The 18,022-nt window shown below is 41.1% G+C and overlaps 1 protein-coding gene across 6 annotated transcripts in view; it reads left to right on the top strand.

Annotated features, from left to right (window-relative positions):
• Window positions 1-17,708, top strand: part of LOC144509240 (zinc finger MYM-type protein 4-like) — a 179,740-nt gene extending 162,032 nt beyond the window's left edge. For all 6 annotated transcript variants that reach the window (XM_078237797.1, XM_078237800.1, XM_078237799.1 and 3 more), the window contains 7 exons: window positions 5,096-5,199; window positions 5,365-5,536; window positions 7,259-7,410; window positions 11,679-11,793; window positions 13,296-13,544; window positions 14,909-15,035; window positions 16,640-17,708. In XM_078237797.1, the coding sequence (XP_078093923.1) occupies window positions 5,096-5,199; window positions 5,365-5,536; window positions 7,259-7,410; window positions 11,679-11,793; window positions 13,296-13,544; window positions 14,909-15,035; window positions 16,640-16,850 (1,130 nt within the window). In that variant the 3' untranslated portion in view covers window positions 16,851-17,708. The remainder of the gene's footprint in view (window positions 1-5,095; window positions 5,200-5,364; window positions 5,537-7,258; window positions 7,411-11,678; window positions 11,794-13,295; window positions 13,545-14,908; window positions 15,036-16,639) is intronic.
• Window positions 17,709-18,022: the final 314 nt, after the last annotated feature.

Raw genomic sequence — 18,022 nt, 5'->3', positions numbered from 1 at the left:
GACCTTGGTGCCCTTGTGCATCAGTCGCTGAAAGTAAGCACACAGGTACAACAGGCAGTAAAGGTGGCAACTGGTATATTGGTCTTCATAGCAAGAGGATTTGAGTGTAGGAATAGGGATGTTTTCCTGCAATTGTAAAGGGCATTTGTGAGGCCCCACCTGGAGTATTGTGTGCAGTTTTGAGGTCCTCATCTGAGGAAATATGTCTTTGCTATAGAGTGAGTACAGCAAAGGTTTACCAGGCTGATTCCTGGGATGGCAGGTCTGTCATAAGAGGAGAGATTAAGTTGGTTAGGATTATATTAATTGAAGTTCAGAAGAGCGAGAGGGGATCTCATAGAAACTCATAAAATGCACAAAATTCAAAAAGAATGTTCCTGATGGTGAAGGAGTCCAGAACCAGGGGGTCGCAGTTTGAGGATAAGGGATTAGGACCTTTTAGGACAGAAGTACGGAGAAATTTCTTCACCCAGAGACTGGTGAATCTGTGGAATTCACTACCACAGAATGTAATTGAAGCCCAAGCGTTGTGTGATTTCAAGAAGGAATCAGATATAACTCTCGGGGTTAAAGCGATCCAAGGAATATGAGGGAAAGCGGGATCAAGGTACTGAATTTGAGCAGCCATGATCAAAATGAATGGCGGAGCAGGCTCAAAGGGCCAAATGGCCTACTCCTATTTTCTATATATGTTTCTATGCATTAGTTAATATTTTTAGGAACAATAAAGAGAATTGGAAATATAAAAATGCATCAAAATATCAGAAAAAGAACTTAAAAATAAGTGTGTCATGCTTAGTCTTAAAATTATACAGGCTCAAAAACAAATTATTGGCGTGGATTTTGTGGTTAGTTGTGAATTAATAGCGCCAGCTTGTTGATAACACCTGCCCACAGACTTTCTGTAGATTTTTGTGCTGTAAGTTACAGTTATTAGAAATCAGAGATATCTCTACAAGGGATATGGGACATATGTGAACAAGACAAGTAACATTGTTAACCACCTTAACCAGTCGCTTTGAATAATCCTTAGTGATGCACATAGAGCCTAATGTAAGCCATAAATAGAATAGTTAATTCAATGGCAGATAAGATTAAGCAAGAGAGATAAAAGCAAAAATTAAAAAAGAGAGACTGATTGTTTACATTTTTCATACCTCCATCAGTTAGAATTTGAAGGAGTAAGACTCTACATATTAAAAAATATTTTTTAGTGAAATAGGTTGTTTTAGCAGGAATTAAGATTTGTCACATCTTTAAAAATTCACTTGCACTCGTTGACAAGTCCTAACTTTTTCTGGCATCCTTAATTGACATAAGGTGGGCGGCACGGTAGCACAGTGGTTAGCACTGCTGCCTCAGCGCCAGGGATCCGGGTTCAATTCCGGCCTCAAGTGACTGTGTGGAGTTTGCATGTTCTCCCTGTGTACACGTGGGTTTCCTCCAAGTGCTCCGGTTTCCTCCCACAGTCGGAAAGGTGTGCCGGTTAGGTTGATTGGCCATGGTAAATTGTCCCTTAGTGTCGGGGGACTAGCAGGGTAAATACATGGGGATGGGATTTGGGTGAGATTGTTGTCGGTGGTGCAGGCTCAATGGGCCGAATGGCCTCCTTCTGCACTGTATTGATTCTAACTGAAGGTATGTAAGTGCCACAACTTCATGCCCTGCTGTGTATTTTAATGCTGATCCTTTTAGTATAAAACTGATATTGCCTTGAATAAGTGGTGGTGAGCTACCGTATTGAACTGCTGTAGTCTGTGTTATAGGTGCATACACACTGCTGTTAGCAAAGGAGTTCCAGGATTTTGACGTGCCAGCTGTGAAGGAATGGCGATATAGTTCCAAGTCAGTCAGGATGGTATATGGTTTGGAGGGAAACTTGCAGGCGGTGGTATTCACATGCATCTGCTGCCCTTATCCTAGCTTGTAGAGATTGCAGGTTTGGAAGGCTTTTTTGAGGGATGAGTTGCTGCAGTGCATGCTGTAGGTGGTACACACTGCTGCCATTGTGCGTTGGTAGTGGAGGGAATTAATCTTAAAGGTGGTAGATGGAATGACAATCAAATGAGCTGCTTTGTCTTTGAGTTGTTTTATTATTGTCACATGTATTAGTATACAGTGACAAGTATTGTTTCTTGCGCACTATACAAAGCATACCGTTCATAGAGGAGGAAAGGAGAGGGTGCAGAATGTAGTGTCCTGGATGAAGTTGAGCTTCTTGGGTATTGTTGAAGCTGTGCTCATTCAGGCAAGTTCAGGAAGAATGTAGCAGCCCCAGAAAGGGGGTGCACTGTAGATTTTCCAAAACTATGTCAAAGCTAAAAGGGTTAAATGATGAATGCAGATTTTAAAAAATTCATTCATGGGACATGGGCGTCGCTGGCTGGCCAGCATTTATTGTCCATCCCTAGTTGCCGTTGGGAAGGTGCTGGTGAGTTGCTGCCTTGAATCGCTGCAGTCCACGTGCTGTGGGTTGACCCACAATGCCGTTAGGGAGGGAATTCCAGGATCTTGACCTAGCGACTGCCAAGGAACAGCAATATATTTCCAAATCAGGATGGTGAGTGGCTTGGAGGGGAACTTGCAGGTGGTGGTGTTCCCATTTATCTGCTGCGCTTGTCCTTCTAGATGGAAGTGGCCGTGGGTCTGGAAGGTGTTATCTAAGGATCTTTGGTAAATTGCTGCAGTGCATCTTGTAGATAGTACACACTGCTGCTACTGAGTGTCAGTGGTGGAGGGATTGAATGTTTGTAAATGTGGTACCAATCAAGCAGGCTGCTTTGTCCTGGATGGTGTCAAGCTTCTTGAGTGTTGTTGGAGCTGCACCCATCCAGGCAAGTGGGGAGTATTCCATCACACTCCTGACTTGTGCCTTGTAGATGGTGGTTAGGCTTTGGGGAGTCAGGAGGTGAGTTACCCGCCGCAGTATCCCTAGCCTCTGACCTACTCTTGTAGCCACTGTGTCTGTGATTGAATAAACTTGGGCTATATTTCGTTGAGTTGAGAAGGTGGTTGGGTGATCCAATTGAGTGTTTGGAATGAGAATTAAATATAATAGATATAGAACTGTTCCCTTTGGAAACTGAACCCAAACTCCAGACAAGATCTGACCAGTGTTGTTGATACCATGTTCACCATGTGACAGTCAGCAATACCACAAGCAGACAGTATGTAATAATGTACTGATCTGTGATATTTTCTGATATTGTTCTGAACCATTTTTCTGTACAACAACTTAGATGTTATTATAATTCAAAGCTTCCAGACACTGGTTTGATATGCAAGTGTTATTCAATAACAGTGGACTTCATGTAAAGACCATGAAGTCTGTGAAACTTGCATAAAGCCCTCTCTGTAGAAGCCAGTTCTGATTTTGTGGTGGGCCTCTGCTCCTGCCCAGAACGTGTCAATTCTGAACTGAACTCATTCTGAATATGTACTTGCCAACTTACCATTGTGATTTCATGAGGTCACTTCAAAAAGAAGCTTGTTTCATTGATCCAGGTTAATGCGATTGCAGCATCACGAGCATCAGTTTACGTGCATGAGTGTCATTCTAAATGTTTAAATAAGTAGCTTTAGTATTAAATGTTGATCTAACGATGTGATTGACATCACTTCAGATCTATTGAATGTATTGTAAATAATTAAATGGCTGCATATATATTAGAAAGATTTTGGTTTCATGTTCACCGATTCTTTACATAGTGAGTTTGTTATATCAACTATTCCAAGTGAGGACCAGATGCTTCCTAACAGGAAAACTAATTGTTCTAAAATATTCCCAACCTCTTAACAGCTGTCTAAAGAATAGTATTGGTTAAATCTTAGGAGTAAATCTTACATGTGAGCGACAGGGAGGTGATTGCGCAGTGGTAATGTCGCCAGGCTAGTAATCCAGAGTCTCAGGCTAATGCTCTGGGGAATTGGTTCGAATCCCATGATGGGATTGTGGAATTTGAATTCAGTTAATAAATCTGGAGTTATAGTGACCGTGAAATTATTGTCGTAAAATCCCATCTGCACTATTAATGTCCTTTAGGGAAAGAAATCTGCTACCCTTATCTGGCCTGGCCTACATGCGACTCCAAATCCAGAGTAACTCTTAAACTCTCACTCTCAAATCCTTGCTCTGAAAATTCTGTTCGCTCTCGCTATCGTTTCAGGGCATTACCCTTGAAGTCTTTGCTTTAGGCTGTCCATATCTCTCTCTTTCTCATCTTTCATGCTTTTTCCTGCAGGGGGTACGCATTAGCCCTGTCCAAATGCATAAAACTGCACTTTCCAAATCAAACACCATCTGCCAGTCATGAGTCCAGTCCTCCAGCAAATCAAGATCTGCCTGCAGGTGTTGAGCATTGCTTATTGTTCTAACACTGACACAGACTCTCACATTATCTGCGAACTTGCAGATTGTGACCTCAATACCTATATCTAAGTATGAATAGAATAGTAAACAGCAATAATCCAAACTGCAGGCAGCATTGGTGGCCGGTCTCCAAATAGGTCCAAATGCATCCATTACAGCTCCATTTTTATGGTCTTGCAGAGCATCTGCGCAATTCCCTGAGGACTCTTTGGTAGATGATATCAGGCCTGGCTGCTGATCTGTTTTCCGCTGCTTAGTTTTACATAAGTTAGTGTGTTCATCTATATTAAATTACTGGTTTTATTATTAAAGTAGTCTTTTAATATTTCTGACGTAGCCTGCAAGTCCATCTTAACCTTTTCTGGAGTATCCGCCAGTGGTCCAATGCAGTTTATGACAGTTGTGAGATTTTCACACAGCTGAAAAAGCTTTACCCATTACTTCCACAAATGCCCTTTTGGCTGATCCAATAACCTTTAATTTTCTTTAACTGTTCTTTTTATGTACTTTTGTCTAGTTGACTATCATTTGCCTTTAGCCTGCTCAGCCGCTTATCTGTAGGAGAAAAGAAAAAGCTCTTATACATGTCCATTGGGATCATTCTCAAACCTTATTTCCCATGGAGGTTCAAGTCATGAAAGTTGATTACTTTTTCATTTCAAACGATGTAAAAATTCTTTTGGACAGTCTTTACAAAATTAATTTTTCACTTATTTTTTGGAATAGCTACCTTTGAATCATCTCGACGAGACCGAATGGCAACAGCACGGCAGCACAGGGCAAGGCAACGTGCAAAGAACAAAGATGCCCTTCCACAACCAAGGAAACGGGTGAGCTTATTCTTTTGTTATCAAGCTTGATTACAGCACTTGATTAATGTATTCATATAGCAAATTTATTAATCACCGGGGAAGTGACCCACATTAAAAAGTACAAATTCTAGTTAATTCTGGCCGTTAAACTTTTTCGACGAGCTGTTTTGTCTAACTCTTTAGGGAAGGAAGAAGTCTATCGTGGGGTACACCAGAGATGTTTTACAGGAACCTGTACCTGGTGGAAATGAAGTTGGCCTGTTTCTAAAGTATATGTATGGTGTGAAGGCTTGGAAAAGATGGGTACAGTTTAGGAATGAAAAAGGAGATCCCACAGAGGAGCTGCGGTTTGGATGTAAGTAGTTAGAGGAGGCATTGACCTCAAATGGATCTAAATTGAAGTTAGTTCTTTGTATCCAGTCTTCCACATTATTCAGTAAATCACCCAAGACAACAATGGGAGAACATTACAGGCACGTTGTTCCTCTAAAACACGTGCCTAATGATATGCTGTATGTCTATCAAGAAATATGTAACTCATCCATTGGCAAGTAGTCCCTATCTTATTTCCAGTTGCCATGGTAGTAGATCCACCTGTGCCATTTTTGATCTCAATTTTGATATTTTTCTTATTTTCTCCTTTTCCATTTTTTAGCCTCCACCCGCCAAGGGAATGGCGCACAAACTGCTCCCAAGGTTTGCTGATGCTGCCCTGTAATTGGGTAATGAGGTTTCTAAATGTGGAATGTTGATCAGTTTTTTTTTCTCTTAACTCCCAATAGACAAATGCCAAAACCTTGGTTTTGGCGCGGGCTAATTGTTCCTTGTTTCTCGTTTCAAGGCTTCATTCTATGATCATCTTGCTGGTGCCAGTACAGAGCGAGACTGCGGATAGTTGGGAACCTGTCTCGGGGGCAGGGAATTCATATGGTGTTCGTGGAAGTGGAAATGACTAGGGTTGGGAAGCATTTTCCGATCAGGGCCATTGTGATCTCCTGGACTCGTTTCGATCGCCTCAGGGGGTCGGAGAGGAATTTCCCAGATTTTTTTTTTTCCCCATATTGGCCCTGGGGTTTTTCACTCTGGGTTTTCGCCTCTCCCTGGAGATCACATGGTCTGGAATGGGGGGGGGGTGGGGGTGAGTTAATAGGTTGTAATGAACAAAGCATCGTAGCTGTGAGGGACAGCTCGGTGGATAGGATATTGGTATGTAGATAGGCTGGAAAATTGGGCGGGGATCCTGGATTCAGGATTCAATCCTGGACCGGGGAGCGGCGCGGGCTTGGAGGGCCGAAGGGCCTGTTCCTGTGCTGTATTGTTCTTTGTTCTTTGGTACCCTGCTGGCACACCTTGCTGTAGTACTTGAGATTGCATATTTGTTCTGATTCCTCTTTTCATACAGGCAAATGAAGAAAGAGCTTGCATTGATAGTGTTTTCAGCTTCTCAGGGTCTCCTGAAGCGTTTCACAGTAACTGCATGAAATGTAGATATTTCATTTGGAGGTATACGATGCTATCAATTTGTGCACTGTAAAGCCCCACAGTCAGCATTATAATAAATGATCAGTTAATTTACTTTGAGTTGACGGAGGAATTGGCATTAGCCAAAACAATGGGAAAATTCCCCATGCTTCTTTGAAAGAGTGCCGTGAGATTCTTTATGTAAATACACAGCTAGGACCTTGACTTACCATCGTACCCTCTGGCAGTGAGAGATTTTAACACACTGATGAAGTGTCCGCTTAGACTGGACTGAAATTCTGGAAGAAGGCTTGAACCCATAACTTCCTGTAGTTCCACGTTGATCAAGATGCATGTGGTTAAATTGGGCATGCGTCTTGCTCTTGGGTGCAGTGCAACATCCAAGCTAATGCTAACTGCCAGGAGATTCATTAATCTAAACTTACTTCCAGTAGCATCCCACCCCAGATAAAAACTTATGGTTTGGAGATTTATAGAAACGCAACCCAGAGTACCCTTATTTTAAAAAAAAACAAATCTCTTGGTTTCAGTAGCAATGTTTGTTTTGTGATTAGTGATGACACCTTATTGATGACCCATGTAAATTTATGTGCAGCTCGACCAATTAAGCTAAAGGAGGACATTCTTTCATGTACTGCTGCTGAGCTCAGTTATGGACTGTGTCAATTTATTCGAGAAGTACGGCGACCAAATGGAGAAAAATATGAGCCAGACAGCATCTTCTACCTTTGTCTAGGAATTCAGCAGGTATCACACAATATTATCCACACTAAACTGAATGAAATTTATATGGAGCCTTTCATTTTGTGGTTTAAGAGGATACGGTGTTACGTGGGATGTAGTTATACGTACCCATGCAGACTCTTATTTTCTATTATGACTGGATTAAATTGTGTTTTGTGGGTAGACCTTCAGTTGCTGTAACTTGGACCTGTCTGTTATTAAACTGCAATTAGAGAGAAGCAGTGGAAAATTACAGTAATGTTCCATCAAACCAGAGAATGATTTTGCTCCATTACTTAATACTTTTATAGGTTGATTTTCCTTCATAAATACAGATCCATGTAATGTGCTCTTGTCATCAGGAGATGGCTTCAAATTTTCTGCTTATTTTTACTTTAAAATTTTTATTTAAAGTATTCATTATTGGCAAAGATCAGACAACCAACCAGAGATTTACAGTGGTTAAAGATTTAACAAAGAAACTTATCAGGAGAAGGATAATGAGAAACTTGGAATGTCCAAATCATTCAGGTCCTGGAGGAGATCAATTTTCAATTCTGTTTTAATAAAAGAAACCTCTTCCTGTTTAGGTCAGCATGAACTCTCATTGTTTGAAATCAGCTGATGTCAACAAATCAGTTGTTAGTTTTAAAAAAGTGACCATTTTCCCTGTAGTGATAACACATGCTGTTTTGTCGAACCCAGTTCCCAGTTAATATCGTGTGGTATAAGGTTGACAGCCTTGTTGCATTTGGGTACTATAAATTAACAAAATAAAGGTTTCAATCTAATAGTGACAGTAAAAGTTTATGTTGATACAATTCCTCACTCAAGTGCCCAGAACAATCTTTATAAAATATAGAAACATAGAAAATAGGAGCAAGAGTAGGCCATTTGGGCCTTCGAGCCTGTTCCGCTATCGATTATGATCATGGCTGATCATCCAGCTCAATAGCTTGATCCCACCTTCCCCCCCCATATCCTTTGAACTCTTTTGCCACAAGAGCTATATCTAACTCCAACTTGAAAACATACAATGTTTTGGCCTCAACTGCTTTCTTTGGTAGAGAAGTCCACAGGCTTGCCACTCTCTGGATGAAGAAATTTCTCTTCTCAGTCCTAAAAGGTTTACCCTGCTTCTTTGGACTATGACCCTTGGTTCGGGATACCCCTACCATCAGGACCATACTTCCTGCATCTACTCTGTCTAGTCCTGTTAGAATTTTAGAGGTTTCTGTGAGATCCCTCCTCATCCTTCTGAACTCCAGTGAATATAATCCTAACTGCATCAATCTCTCCTTCATCGTTCATGCCATCCCAGGAATCAGTCTGGAAAACCTTTGCTCACTTCCTCTATAGCAAGAGCATCCTTCCTCAGATAAGGAGACCAAAACTGCACACGTTTTCCCAGGTGTGGCTTCACCAAGACCCTGCATAATTGCAGCAAGACATCTCTGCTGCTGTACTCGAATTCTCTCACTATGAAGGCCAACATTCCATTTACCGCCTGCTGCACCTGCTTACTCCTCTTCAGTGACTGGTGTACATGGGCACCCAGGTCTCATTGTACATTCTCCTCTCTCAATTTATAGCCAATCAGATAATCTGTTTTCCTGTATTTGCTATCAAAGTGGATAACCTCAGATTTATTCACATGATATTGCATCTGCCATGCATTTGCCGCCTCAACTCAGCTTGTCCAAATCACACTGAAGCATCTCTGCATCCTTCTCACAGTTCACCCTCCCACCCAGCTTTGTGTGATCTGCAAATTTGGAAATATTACATTTAGTTCCCTCATTTAAATAATTTGATCCCTCAACTAAATCCCTGCAGTACCCCACTAGCCACTGCCTACCATACAGAAAAAGACCTATTTGTCCCTATTCTTTGTTTCCCGTCTGCCAACCAGTTTTCTATCCATCTCAATGCACCACCCCCAATCCCATGTACTTCAATTTTACATGCTAACTCTTCTATGGGACCTTGCCAAAAGTCTTCTGAAAGTCCAAATAAACCACATCCACTAGCTCCCCCTCATCAACTACTTGTTACATTCTCAAAGAATTCCAGTAGATTTGTCAAGTATGATTTTCATTTCATAAATCCATGCTAGCTCTGTCTGATTCTGCCATTGTTTTTCAAGTGCTCTGCTATTAATCTTTTATGATGGACTCTCCATTTTCCCCACGACCAACATCTGGTGACTGGTCTATAAGTGCGGCAGGATAGCACAGTGGTTAGCATTGCTGCATCACAGCGCTAGGGACCCAGGTTCGATTCCGGCCTTGGTCACTGTCTGTGTGGAGTTTGCACTTTCTTCCCATGTCTGTGCGTTTCCTCCGGGTGCTCTGGTTTCCTCCCACAGTCAAAAGATTGTGAGTTAGGTTGATTGGTCCCATGCTAAAATTGACCCTGGTGTCGGGAGATTAGCAGGATAAATGTGTGGGGTTACGGGGATAGGGCCTGGGTGGGATTGTGGTCGGTACAGACTCTGGGCCGAGTGGCTTCCTTCTGTGCTGTGGGGATTCTATAATTCCTTATTTTCTCTCTACCGCCCGAATTAAATAATGGGGTTACATTAGCTGCCCTCCAGTCTATTGGAACTGTTTAGAGTCTATAGAATCTTGGAAGTTAACTGCCAATTCATCCATTATTTCCAGGGCCACTTCCTTAAGTAGCCTGGAATGTAGATTATCAGGACCTGGAGATTTATTGACCTTCAATCCCATCAATTTCCCCAGTACCATTTCTCCACTAATACTGATTTCTTTCAGTTCCTCCCTCTCAATAAACCATGTGTCCCCCAACATTTCTGGTATGTTATTTGTGTCCTCCTTTGTGAAGACAAAAACGAAGTAGGTGTTTAGTTGGTCAGTCATTTCCTTGTTCCCTATTATAAATTCCCCTGTTGCTGACTGCAAGGGATCTACATTTATCTTCCCAATCTTTTCCTATTCACATGCCTATATAAACTTTTGTAACTGGTCATTATCTAATAAAAATGTTGCTATTATTTGGTACACAGCAGGGATATTTAACAGAGTTAGAGTGTAACGCAAAATGATGTCAATGCATAAAGGAGAACAAATAAATCTTGTTAAGGACTGTGAAATTAAATTCACGTCTTGCAATTATAAGCTTGTACAATGCGTTACAATAAACTAGCTTTGGTATTTAGATTTGACATTTAACTTGGTAAATGTAAGAATTCATTTTCATATAATATGGGCACCAGTTATAGTACAGTGCCACAATGATTTTCCTTGTTTTCTGGTTGGCATTGATTGGTTTATCTTCATGTGTAATACCTATGAGCATTTTAACTGCAATTATTGTTGCACTGAATTATACTGACGCTGAGTCTGAATGCTGATTTAACCAGCACACAGGATCAGTGACTGCAAAATAGAATCCCTACAGGGCAGAAGGAGCCATTCAGTCCATCGAGCCTACACTGGCAACAATGCCACCCAGGCCCCCTCCCCATAACCTCACATATTTACACTGCTAATCTCCCTGATACTAAGGGTAATTTAGCATGGCCAATGCACCCAACCCACACATCTTTGGACTGTGGGAGGAAACTGGAGCACCCAAAGGAAACTCACGCAGACACTGGGAGAACATGCAAATTCCACACACACACCTGAGGCTGGGATTGAACCTAGGTCCCTGGCGCAGTGAGGCAGCAATGCTAACCACTCTTCTACCGTGCCGCCCTAATGAGGAAGTACTTTGTTTGTAGCCGATTGCTGAATTGTAGCGCATCCTATGCCCCACCCCTTATATGTGATTGGCCACTTTCAGTTCACTACTCCTTTTTGGGGTGTTAATGAGCATTCCATTCGGCTGAAAAAAAGTGTGTGCCATTGAATTGTTTATTTCATTGAAGTCTGCCGTGTTACTGAAAGGGTTGGAAACCACTGCTCTAAGTATTTCATCAAATGATTTTCTGCCTCACCTGAGGAATCATTTAACCTGCAGTTTGTGTTTGCTGTGCAGTTTAGGCAGGAACTGAGTATGACAAGAGATTGATCGCTGCGGCATTGTTAAACGTTCCAGTATGAAGCTTCAGCACACAAACAATGTGTAGTTTTAAATGGTCCTAGAATGCTATTAAAGACTGTCTTGCTTTAAACAGGCCTCTGTCATTCAGTCAGTTAAATATTGCCATTTGACCTCTTGGAGTTGTGTTAAGAATCGAGGCCAGATAGGGAGTTCATGTTCTCAATGACCAATGAGATAATGTTTTGAAAACTACAAAATTCAGATGTTTTGCTTTCTTTCAGTACATTTTTGAGAACAGCCGGATTGATAACATCTTTACAGACCTTTACTACTCAAAGTTCACCTCTGAACTTACGAAGGCTCTGAAATTTTGGCAACCGCAGCTTCTCCCAAGTGGTAAGTGTCTGTACAGGGAATTCCTCCTCATTTGAGAACAGTAATACCATTTTGATAATATGTCTCTTTACATGAACTGTAGCATGCCTCAGTCATTTCGTAAAAAGTTAAGTTTGGCATTATTCTTGGGCAGACTCCAACATAGCATTACAACATGGAATCTGTTGGGAGTTACAGCAAGTGGCAATGCAGCTTTCATGCATAGAGTGGGAGAAGTGCGCTTTCTATTCCTTTACATGTGTTACTTTATGTAACTGTTTCATTTTTATTTAAAAATAGTCTTTTGTTAACTCCTCTAATCAGGGGGATGCATATTTATGGCTTCCAGACATCCTCCTGTAGGGGTATCTCTCCTTCACCTCAGAGTCAATTGTGTGTTTCTTCCAAATTCGAGTTTCCGAATACTCCTTTGCCTTTCGTGACTGGAGACGTTAGAAAATCCTAACCAACAGGGAAGAACATTTATATGCGTGACTGCTTGAAATTCGGCCCTTTTTGTTTTGCTTCACGCACTGTGCACTCATGGAAAGTTATCTTAAGTATTTTTGATATTGTTCCCTTCTCTGAGGAAAGATAAATTGCTTCAAAGTACCAACTTCTAATTCACATTTTTTTAAACTGTGAACCATTCTGTTTAAAACATGGTGGTTACTTTATGGTCAAATGTCAAAACTAAGGATTTGGGTTCTCTGTTAACCTCATGATTGGATCATTGGCCTGTTTCTCACAGGGTGGTTACAGTACGGTACCCAGAATTGCATTTTGCCTCAATTTGTTGAGAGTTTATCTGCCAACAGAGCTTGTAACTATTGCATAATTTCATGGCCCTTCAAAATGATTGATTGAGGAGACACATCATAGATCATAAAATCCTACAATGCAGAAGGAGGCCAATTGGCCCATCGAGTCTGCACCGACTACAATCCCACCCAGGCCCTATCCTTGTAACCCATGTATTAACCCTACTAATCCCCTGACACTAGGGTCAATGTAGCATGGCTAATTCACCTAACCCGCACATCTTTGGAGTGTGGGAGGAAACAGGAACACCCGGAGGAAAGCCACGCAGACACGGGGAGAAAGTGCAAACTCTACACTGACAGTCACCCGAGGCTGGAATTGAACCCAGTTCCCTGGCGCTGTGAGGCAGCAATGCTAACCACTGTACCACCATGCCGCACATATAACCTTGTGCGGTTCATTCAGATCCCAGATGCTCTCTTTTGGTGCTATTTATGTTCTTGAGATAGATACAAGAATCATTAACAAGTTGAAAGGAAAAGGCATCTGGATGGGTACATGAATAGGGAGTGAATAGAGAGATACGGACCAAGTAAGGGCAGAAGGTTTTTAGTTTAGTTAGGGCATCATGATCGGCCCGGGCTTGGAGGGCTAAAGGGCCTGTTCCTGAGCTGTACTTTTCTTTGTTCTTAAGTTATTTTATGAGCAGCATATTCCCTGTGCTTGATGCTGTACTCACTGTCTCACTGTTTTGTCTGCAGGCCAGTTATTTTGTCGAATTGAAGAAGAACATTTATGGGAGTGTAAACAACTTGGAGCGTATTCTCCAACAGTCCTGCTCAATACATTACTGTTTTTCAACACCAAGTACTTCCAGCTGAAAAGCATCAGTGAGCATATGAAGCTTTCTTTTGCTCATGTAATGAGATGTACAAAATCTCTGAAACATAACACAAAACTGACCTACCTTCGATTCTTCCCACCTATGTACAAAAAGGACAAAGATATAGGTACAAAAATATCTTATTTTTCTTACCAAATGTATGGCAGCATATTGGGACACCGCTTGGTGAAATTCTATCACAAAATGGCAGCTCGTTCTTGTGAACACAAAATGATCCAAATAGTTTGTGCTGAAACAAAGTAGGGAAGCTCCAAGTCTTCCTCTAGCCTCATGCTTGTTGGTCAAATTGTGACCTGCAAATTAAATATTGCGCATGAACTGAAGCTGTCCAGTTCACAGTACACTTCTGCCTAATGCTCTGTGGCTGATCCTACAGTTACCCATTAATCTACATTTGGCCAATGCAACTATCTGAACCTGAGTAGGATTTCCACACTTGTCCCATCATTTCAATGCACATTGCTCAGGAAACAGTGTAGTTCAATGTGAATGCCGCTTTGTAGCTATAATTGTGGAACTCCATTGTCCAGTGAATAATGTTTAAAACAATTAAGATTTTAAATATTTACAGTAGTAAGAAAATTCCTCGTTCAGTGTTTTGTATTGTTCATATGGAGAATTTCCTATGATGCAGAAGTGATCTATTAACATGTGAGGGGTCCCGATACCCTCTGGCCTAATGCATTCTCTTGCAATTGTAGCCCGGCAGGTAAATAGTTAACTGCACTTTGGACAAGGCAATCAGACAGCAAGTGATTGTTGACACGAGTGCTTTGCCAACAGTGTATTCACATCATAAATTTAATGTCGTTGTGAAGTAGCTTTGAAGATTCAGCCTTACATTTGTAACTGCAGAGGTTGTACAAAGCTACAGTTATTGTATAGATGTTTAAATGGGCTGCAGTCACAGAGGTTAATGAAAGGTGAATGATTCTATTCAGTTTGAGAACATGGAAAATTATCAGAAGCTGCACCCTTGTATCTTCCTTAATGACTGAAATTCAAGAAATTGATAATACTACCTAGGAATCCAGATTTCCATGGAAATTCAAGATATCTCCAGATGGATAAAGAATGCACCTTTCAAATGTCAAACACAATTAATTGGCAGTTCAGGGCATCAGATCAAGACATCGGTCTGTATTGTCACCGAGAAAAGAGTACAGTGATGAGATGAGACATGGCCCAACACACACACTTTATTTAAAACAAGACCTAATGCGCTTTTACAATATGCAGTAGAGCTACTCTTTAGGATCGCAGTCAAGCAGCCTGAGGGATTCCTGTAACAGTGTCCTGTCAAATCAATGTGGTGCTGAATTTTTCCCTATATTTTGAGATCGTTCATAGAAACAAAAGAAGAAAGTAATAGGCTGAGAAAAGCAGGATCCAAGTCTAAACCCGGTACTGATAATGCCACGGGGATAGAGGAGATAATGTTGTATTTGCTGATTTGTGTTTCTAATGTAGATAAGTTGCAATTTGGAAAAAGGAAACGCAGTGAAGAAGAGGAGGAAGGTGCTATGGAAATGGCTGAAAACACAGATAATCCACTCAGATGTCCAGTACGCCTCTTCGAATTCTACCTGTCTAAATGGTATGCTATCAATTTTCTTGTAAAATCAGTCTTGAAAGATGAAATTAACTGTATACAAAATGCAACAAATTCAGTGTTTACAATAGAAATGGAAAATGCTTGAAGCACTCAGGAGGCAGGCAGCATAAGTGGAGAGCGAGAAACAGTTAACGTTTCAGGTTGATGACTCTTCCTCAACTGGAAAAAGTTAGAGGTGTAACAGGTGTGTTCAGAGGCAAGCAAAGAAGGAAGGAGGAAATAATAAAAGGGGAAGGTCTATGCAAAGGTGGAAGATAGGGGATCTTAAATGACAACAGGGATGATGCTACAAAGCAAAAGAGGATAGTATTGGAATGAGTACAGAAGCAAAAGATGGCTCGAGAGGAGGTGTAAATGGTAATAGCAGATTATTTACCAGAGCTGCCATTGAAAACGAGAAAATGAAACCAAGAAACAAAGTTTCAGAACAAATGTGACTGATATGGAGAAATTGGGGGAATGGGATTAAGCCAAGAATGAGGAATTGTCGTCGATTAACAATGGGAGATGGTGAACGTATGGTGGATAATGGGGAGATCGGGTGCAGTTTGGGTGATTTTGCTTTGATCCACATGCATGACCCTGAGTTTGTGGTCACCTGTCACTTAATTCTCTGTCCTGCTCTCACACCAACCTTTTGTACTCTGCCTCCTGCACTGTTTCAATGAAGCGTAATGCAAACCCAAGGAACAACACCTCATCTTTCATTTACGCACTATACATCCTTCTAGATGCAACACTTGATCAGCAATTTCAGGTTGTGACCTCTGCCCCTATCTTTTTCATCTTTTGCATTTTGTTTTGTTATTCCCATTTACACCTCCTCCAGATTCGCCTTTTGTTTCTTGTTCCATTACTATCTCTTTTTGCTTTGCACTGCCATTATATTTGTCATTTCATCTCTCCTGCCTCCCACTGTCACTAGCATTCCCTTTTATTCTTCCCCTCCTACCATGCTTTCGTACTTGGTTACATCTCCAACTTGGTTACATCTCCAACTCAATGGCGGCATGGTGGCGCAGTGGTTAGCACTGCTGCTTCACAGCTCCAGGGTCCCGGGTTCGATTCCCGGCTCGGGTCACTGTCTGTGTGGAGTTTGCACATTCTCCTCGTGTCTGCGTGGGTTTCCTCCGGGTGCTCCGGTTTCCTCCCACAGTCCAAAGATGTGCGGGTTAGGTTGATTGGCCAGGTTAAAAAAATTGCCCCTTAGAGTCCTGATGCGTAGATTAGAGGGATTAGTGGGTAAAGATGTGGGGGTAGGGCCTGGGTGGGATTGTGGTCGGTGCAGACTCGATGTGCCGAATGGCCTCCTTCTGCACTGTAGGGTTTCTATAATTTCTTTTCAGCTCTGATGAAAGCTCATCGACCTGAAACGTTATCTCTGTTCCTTTCTCCACGGATGCTGCCAGATCTGTTGTGTATTTCCAGCACTTCTCTTTTTATTTCATGTTTCCAGAATCTGCAGTATTTTGCTTTTGCATTGATGTTTACATATTGGCATTCCATTTGATTGATGTAAAAAATTGATACTTCTTTATAATTAATAAAAAGGTGCCTAACCAGATGTATTTTCAACTGTTCAATAGTTCTGAGAGTGTGAAGTCAAGAAGTGACGTTTTCTACCTTCAGCCGGAACGCTCGTGTGTGCCTGATAGCCCCATGTGGTATTCAACCTTACCAACTGACCCTGCCATTCTGGATGCCATGTTAACTCGTATTCTCATGGTGAGGGAGGTTCACGAGGAGCTTGCAAAGGTCAATCACGAGGATGCTGAAGAGGAAGATGCATTTGAATGAACTAGATTTTTATCCAATTTTAAGCACTGAATTTTAGAATGCATGTACCCATGAAGAGTAACAGACTGCTAGGAGTATAGCATACTCTTCCTCCTGGGTTGATTTGGGGGACAGGAAAGGGAGGGTTGATAAACACACTGGTCAAAAAAATTGATGTTGATAATTAAATTGACAGGAAATCTTGGTGCTTTTAAACAATTGCGGTTTAAATATATTTTTTTTGTTAAAGACAAGTGATGTGGATTTGTTTTTACCCCATGCTGATTCACTGGATTTTCATTGTGAAAACCAATGCAACAAATTCATTTATAGGGAGAGTGGGAAAACTGGGTGGGTGGGGAGAGGGCGCAAGGAACACGCCAAGAAGTATTTAAATGGCAATACTACCACTTTAGAATGTTGCAGCCACGTTTGAAGGTCACAGAGACAGTATGTCGCCATTTAAATGTTAACACCTATGAATGAAAACACAATGTTTAGTTCCTAGATTGCTGTTAACTGTGAAATTTTTGTTTTAAAAAAAAATAACATTGAAATGCATCTACTAACCCCTTGTTAAAATGTTCTGTGCTCACATTTCATTTAGAGGAGATCCGTGTGCTGTAAGTTTAGGTGTAGATGTACACATGAGTATAAATTTGTATATTTTGAAGGTGATGGGCAGCTAAAAGGATGTTGTTATAAGTTTAGGTTCTTGCCGATGTTTTTGTACATACATTTTAATTACATTTATATCTTTACTGTGTATAAAATAATTGCTTATGTGAAGCCTGGTCAGACTTTACATACTCCGAACTCATTACATTTGTAGAAAAACCCAATGTACTCCTTGTTATATAATACAGTTTGCATTGTAGTAAACAGGCGTTTGTGTGAAAGTACCTTTTACCTCTACATTAGCCGAGAAACGCACTGTTCCCCATTTGCGTATACAATGGGGAACTTGAAAGTAGTTAATACACTAGATACCATTTTGAGTTTAGTTTCGCGAAAGACATTTTGTACATGGAAATTCTGTGAACTAGACGCGTTGTTTTTTTTCCCCATTAGGAGGGAAGTTTTAATATCATTTCTTGCTTCATTCTATTAACAAAGGTATATAATTTCCTCACAATTTCCCAACCCAGGCAGCGTACCTGCTGCTAGACTGAAAAATACAAGTAGAAGAGTGG

This window comes from Mustelus asterias, chromosome 21, assembly GCF_964213995.1.
Source record: "Mustelus asterias chromosome 21, sMusAst1.hap1.1, whole genome shotgun sequence".
Lineage (NCBI taxonomy): Eukaryota > Metazoa > Chordata > Chondrichthyes > Carcharhiniformes > Triakidae > Mustelus > Mustelus asterias.
This window is presented reverse-complemented; position numbering and strand designations above follow the sequence as displayed.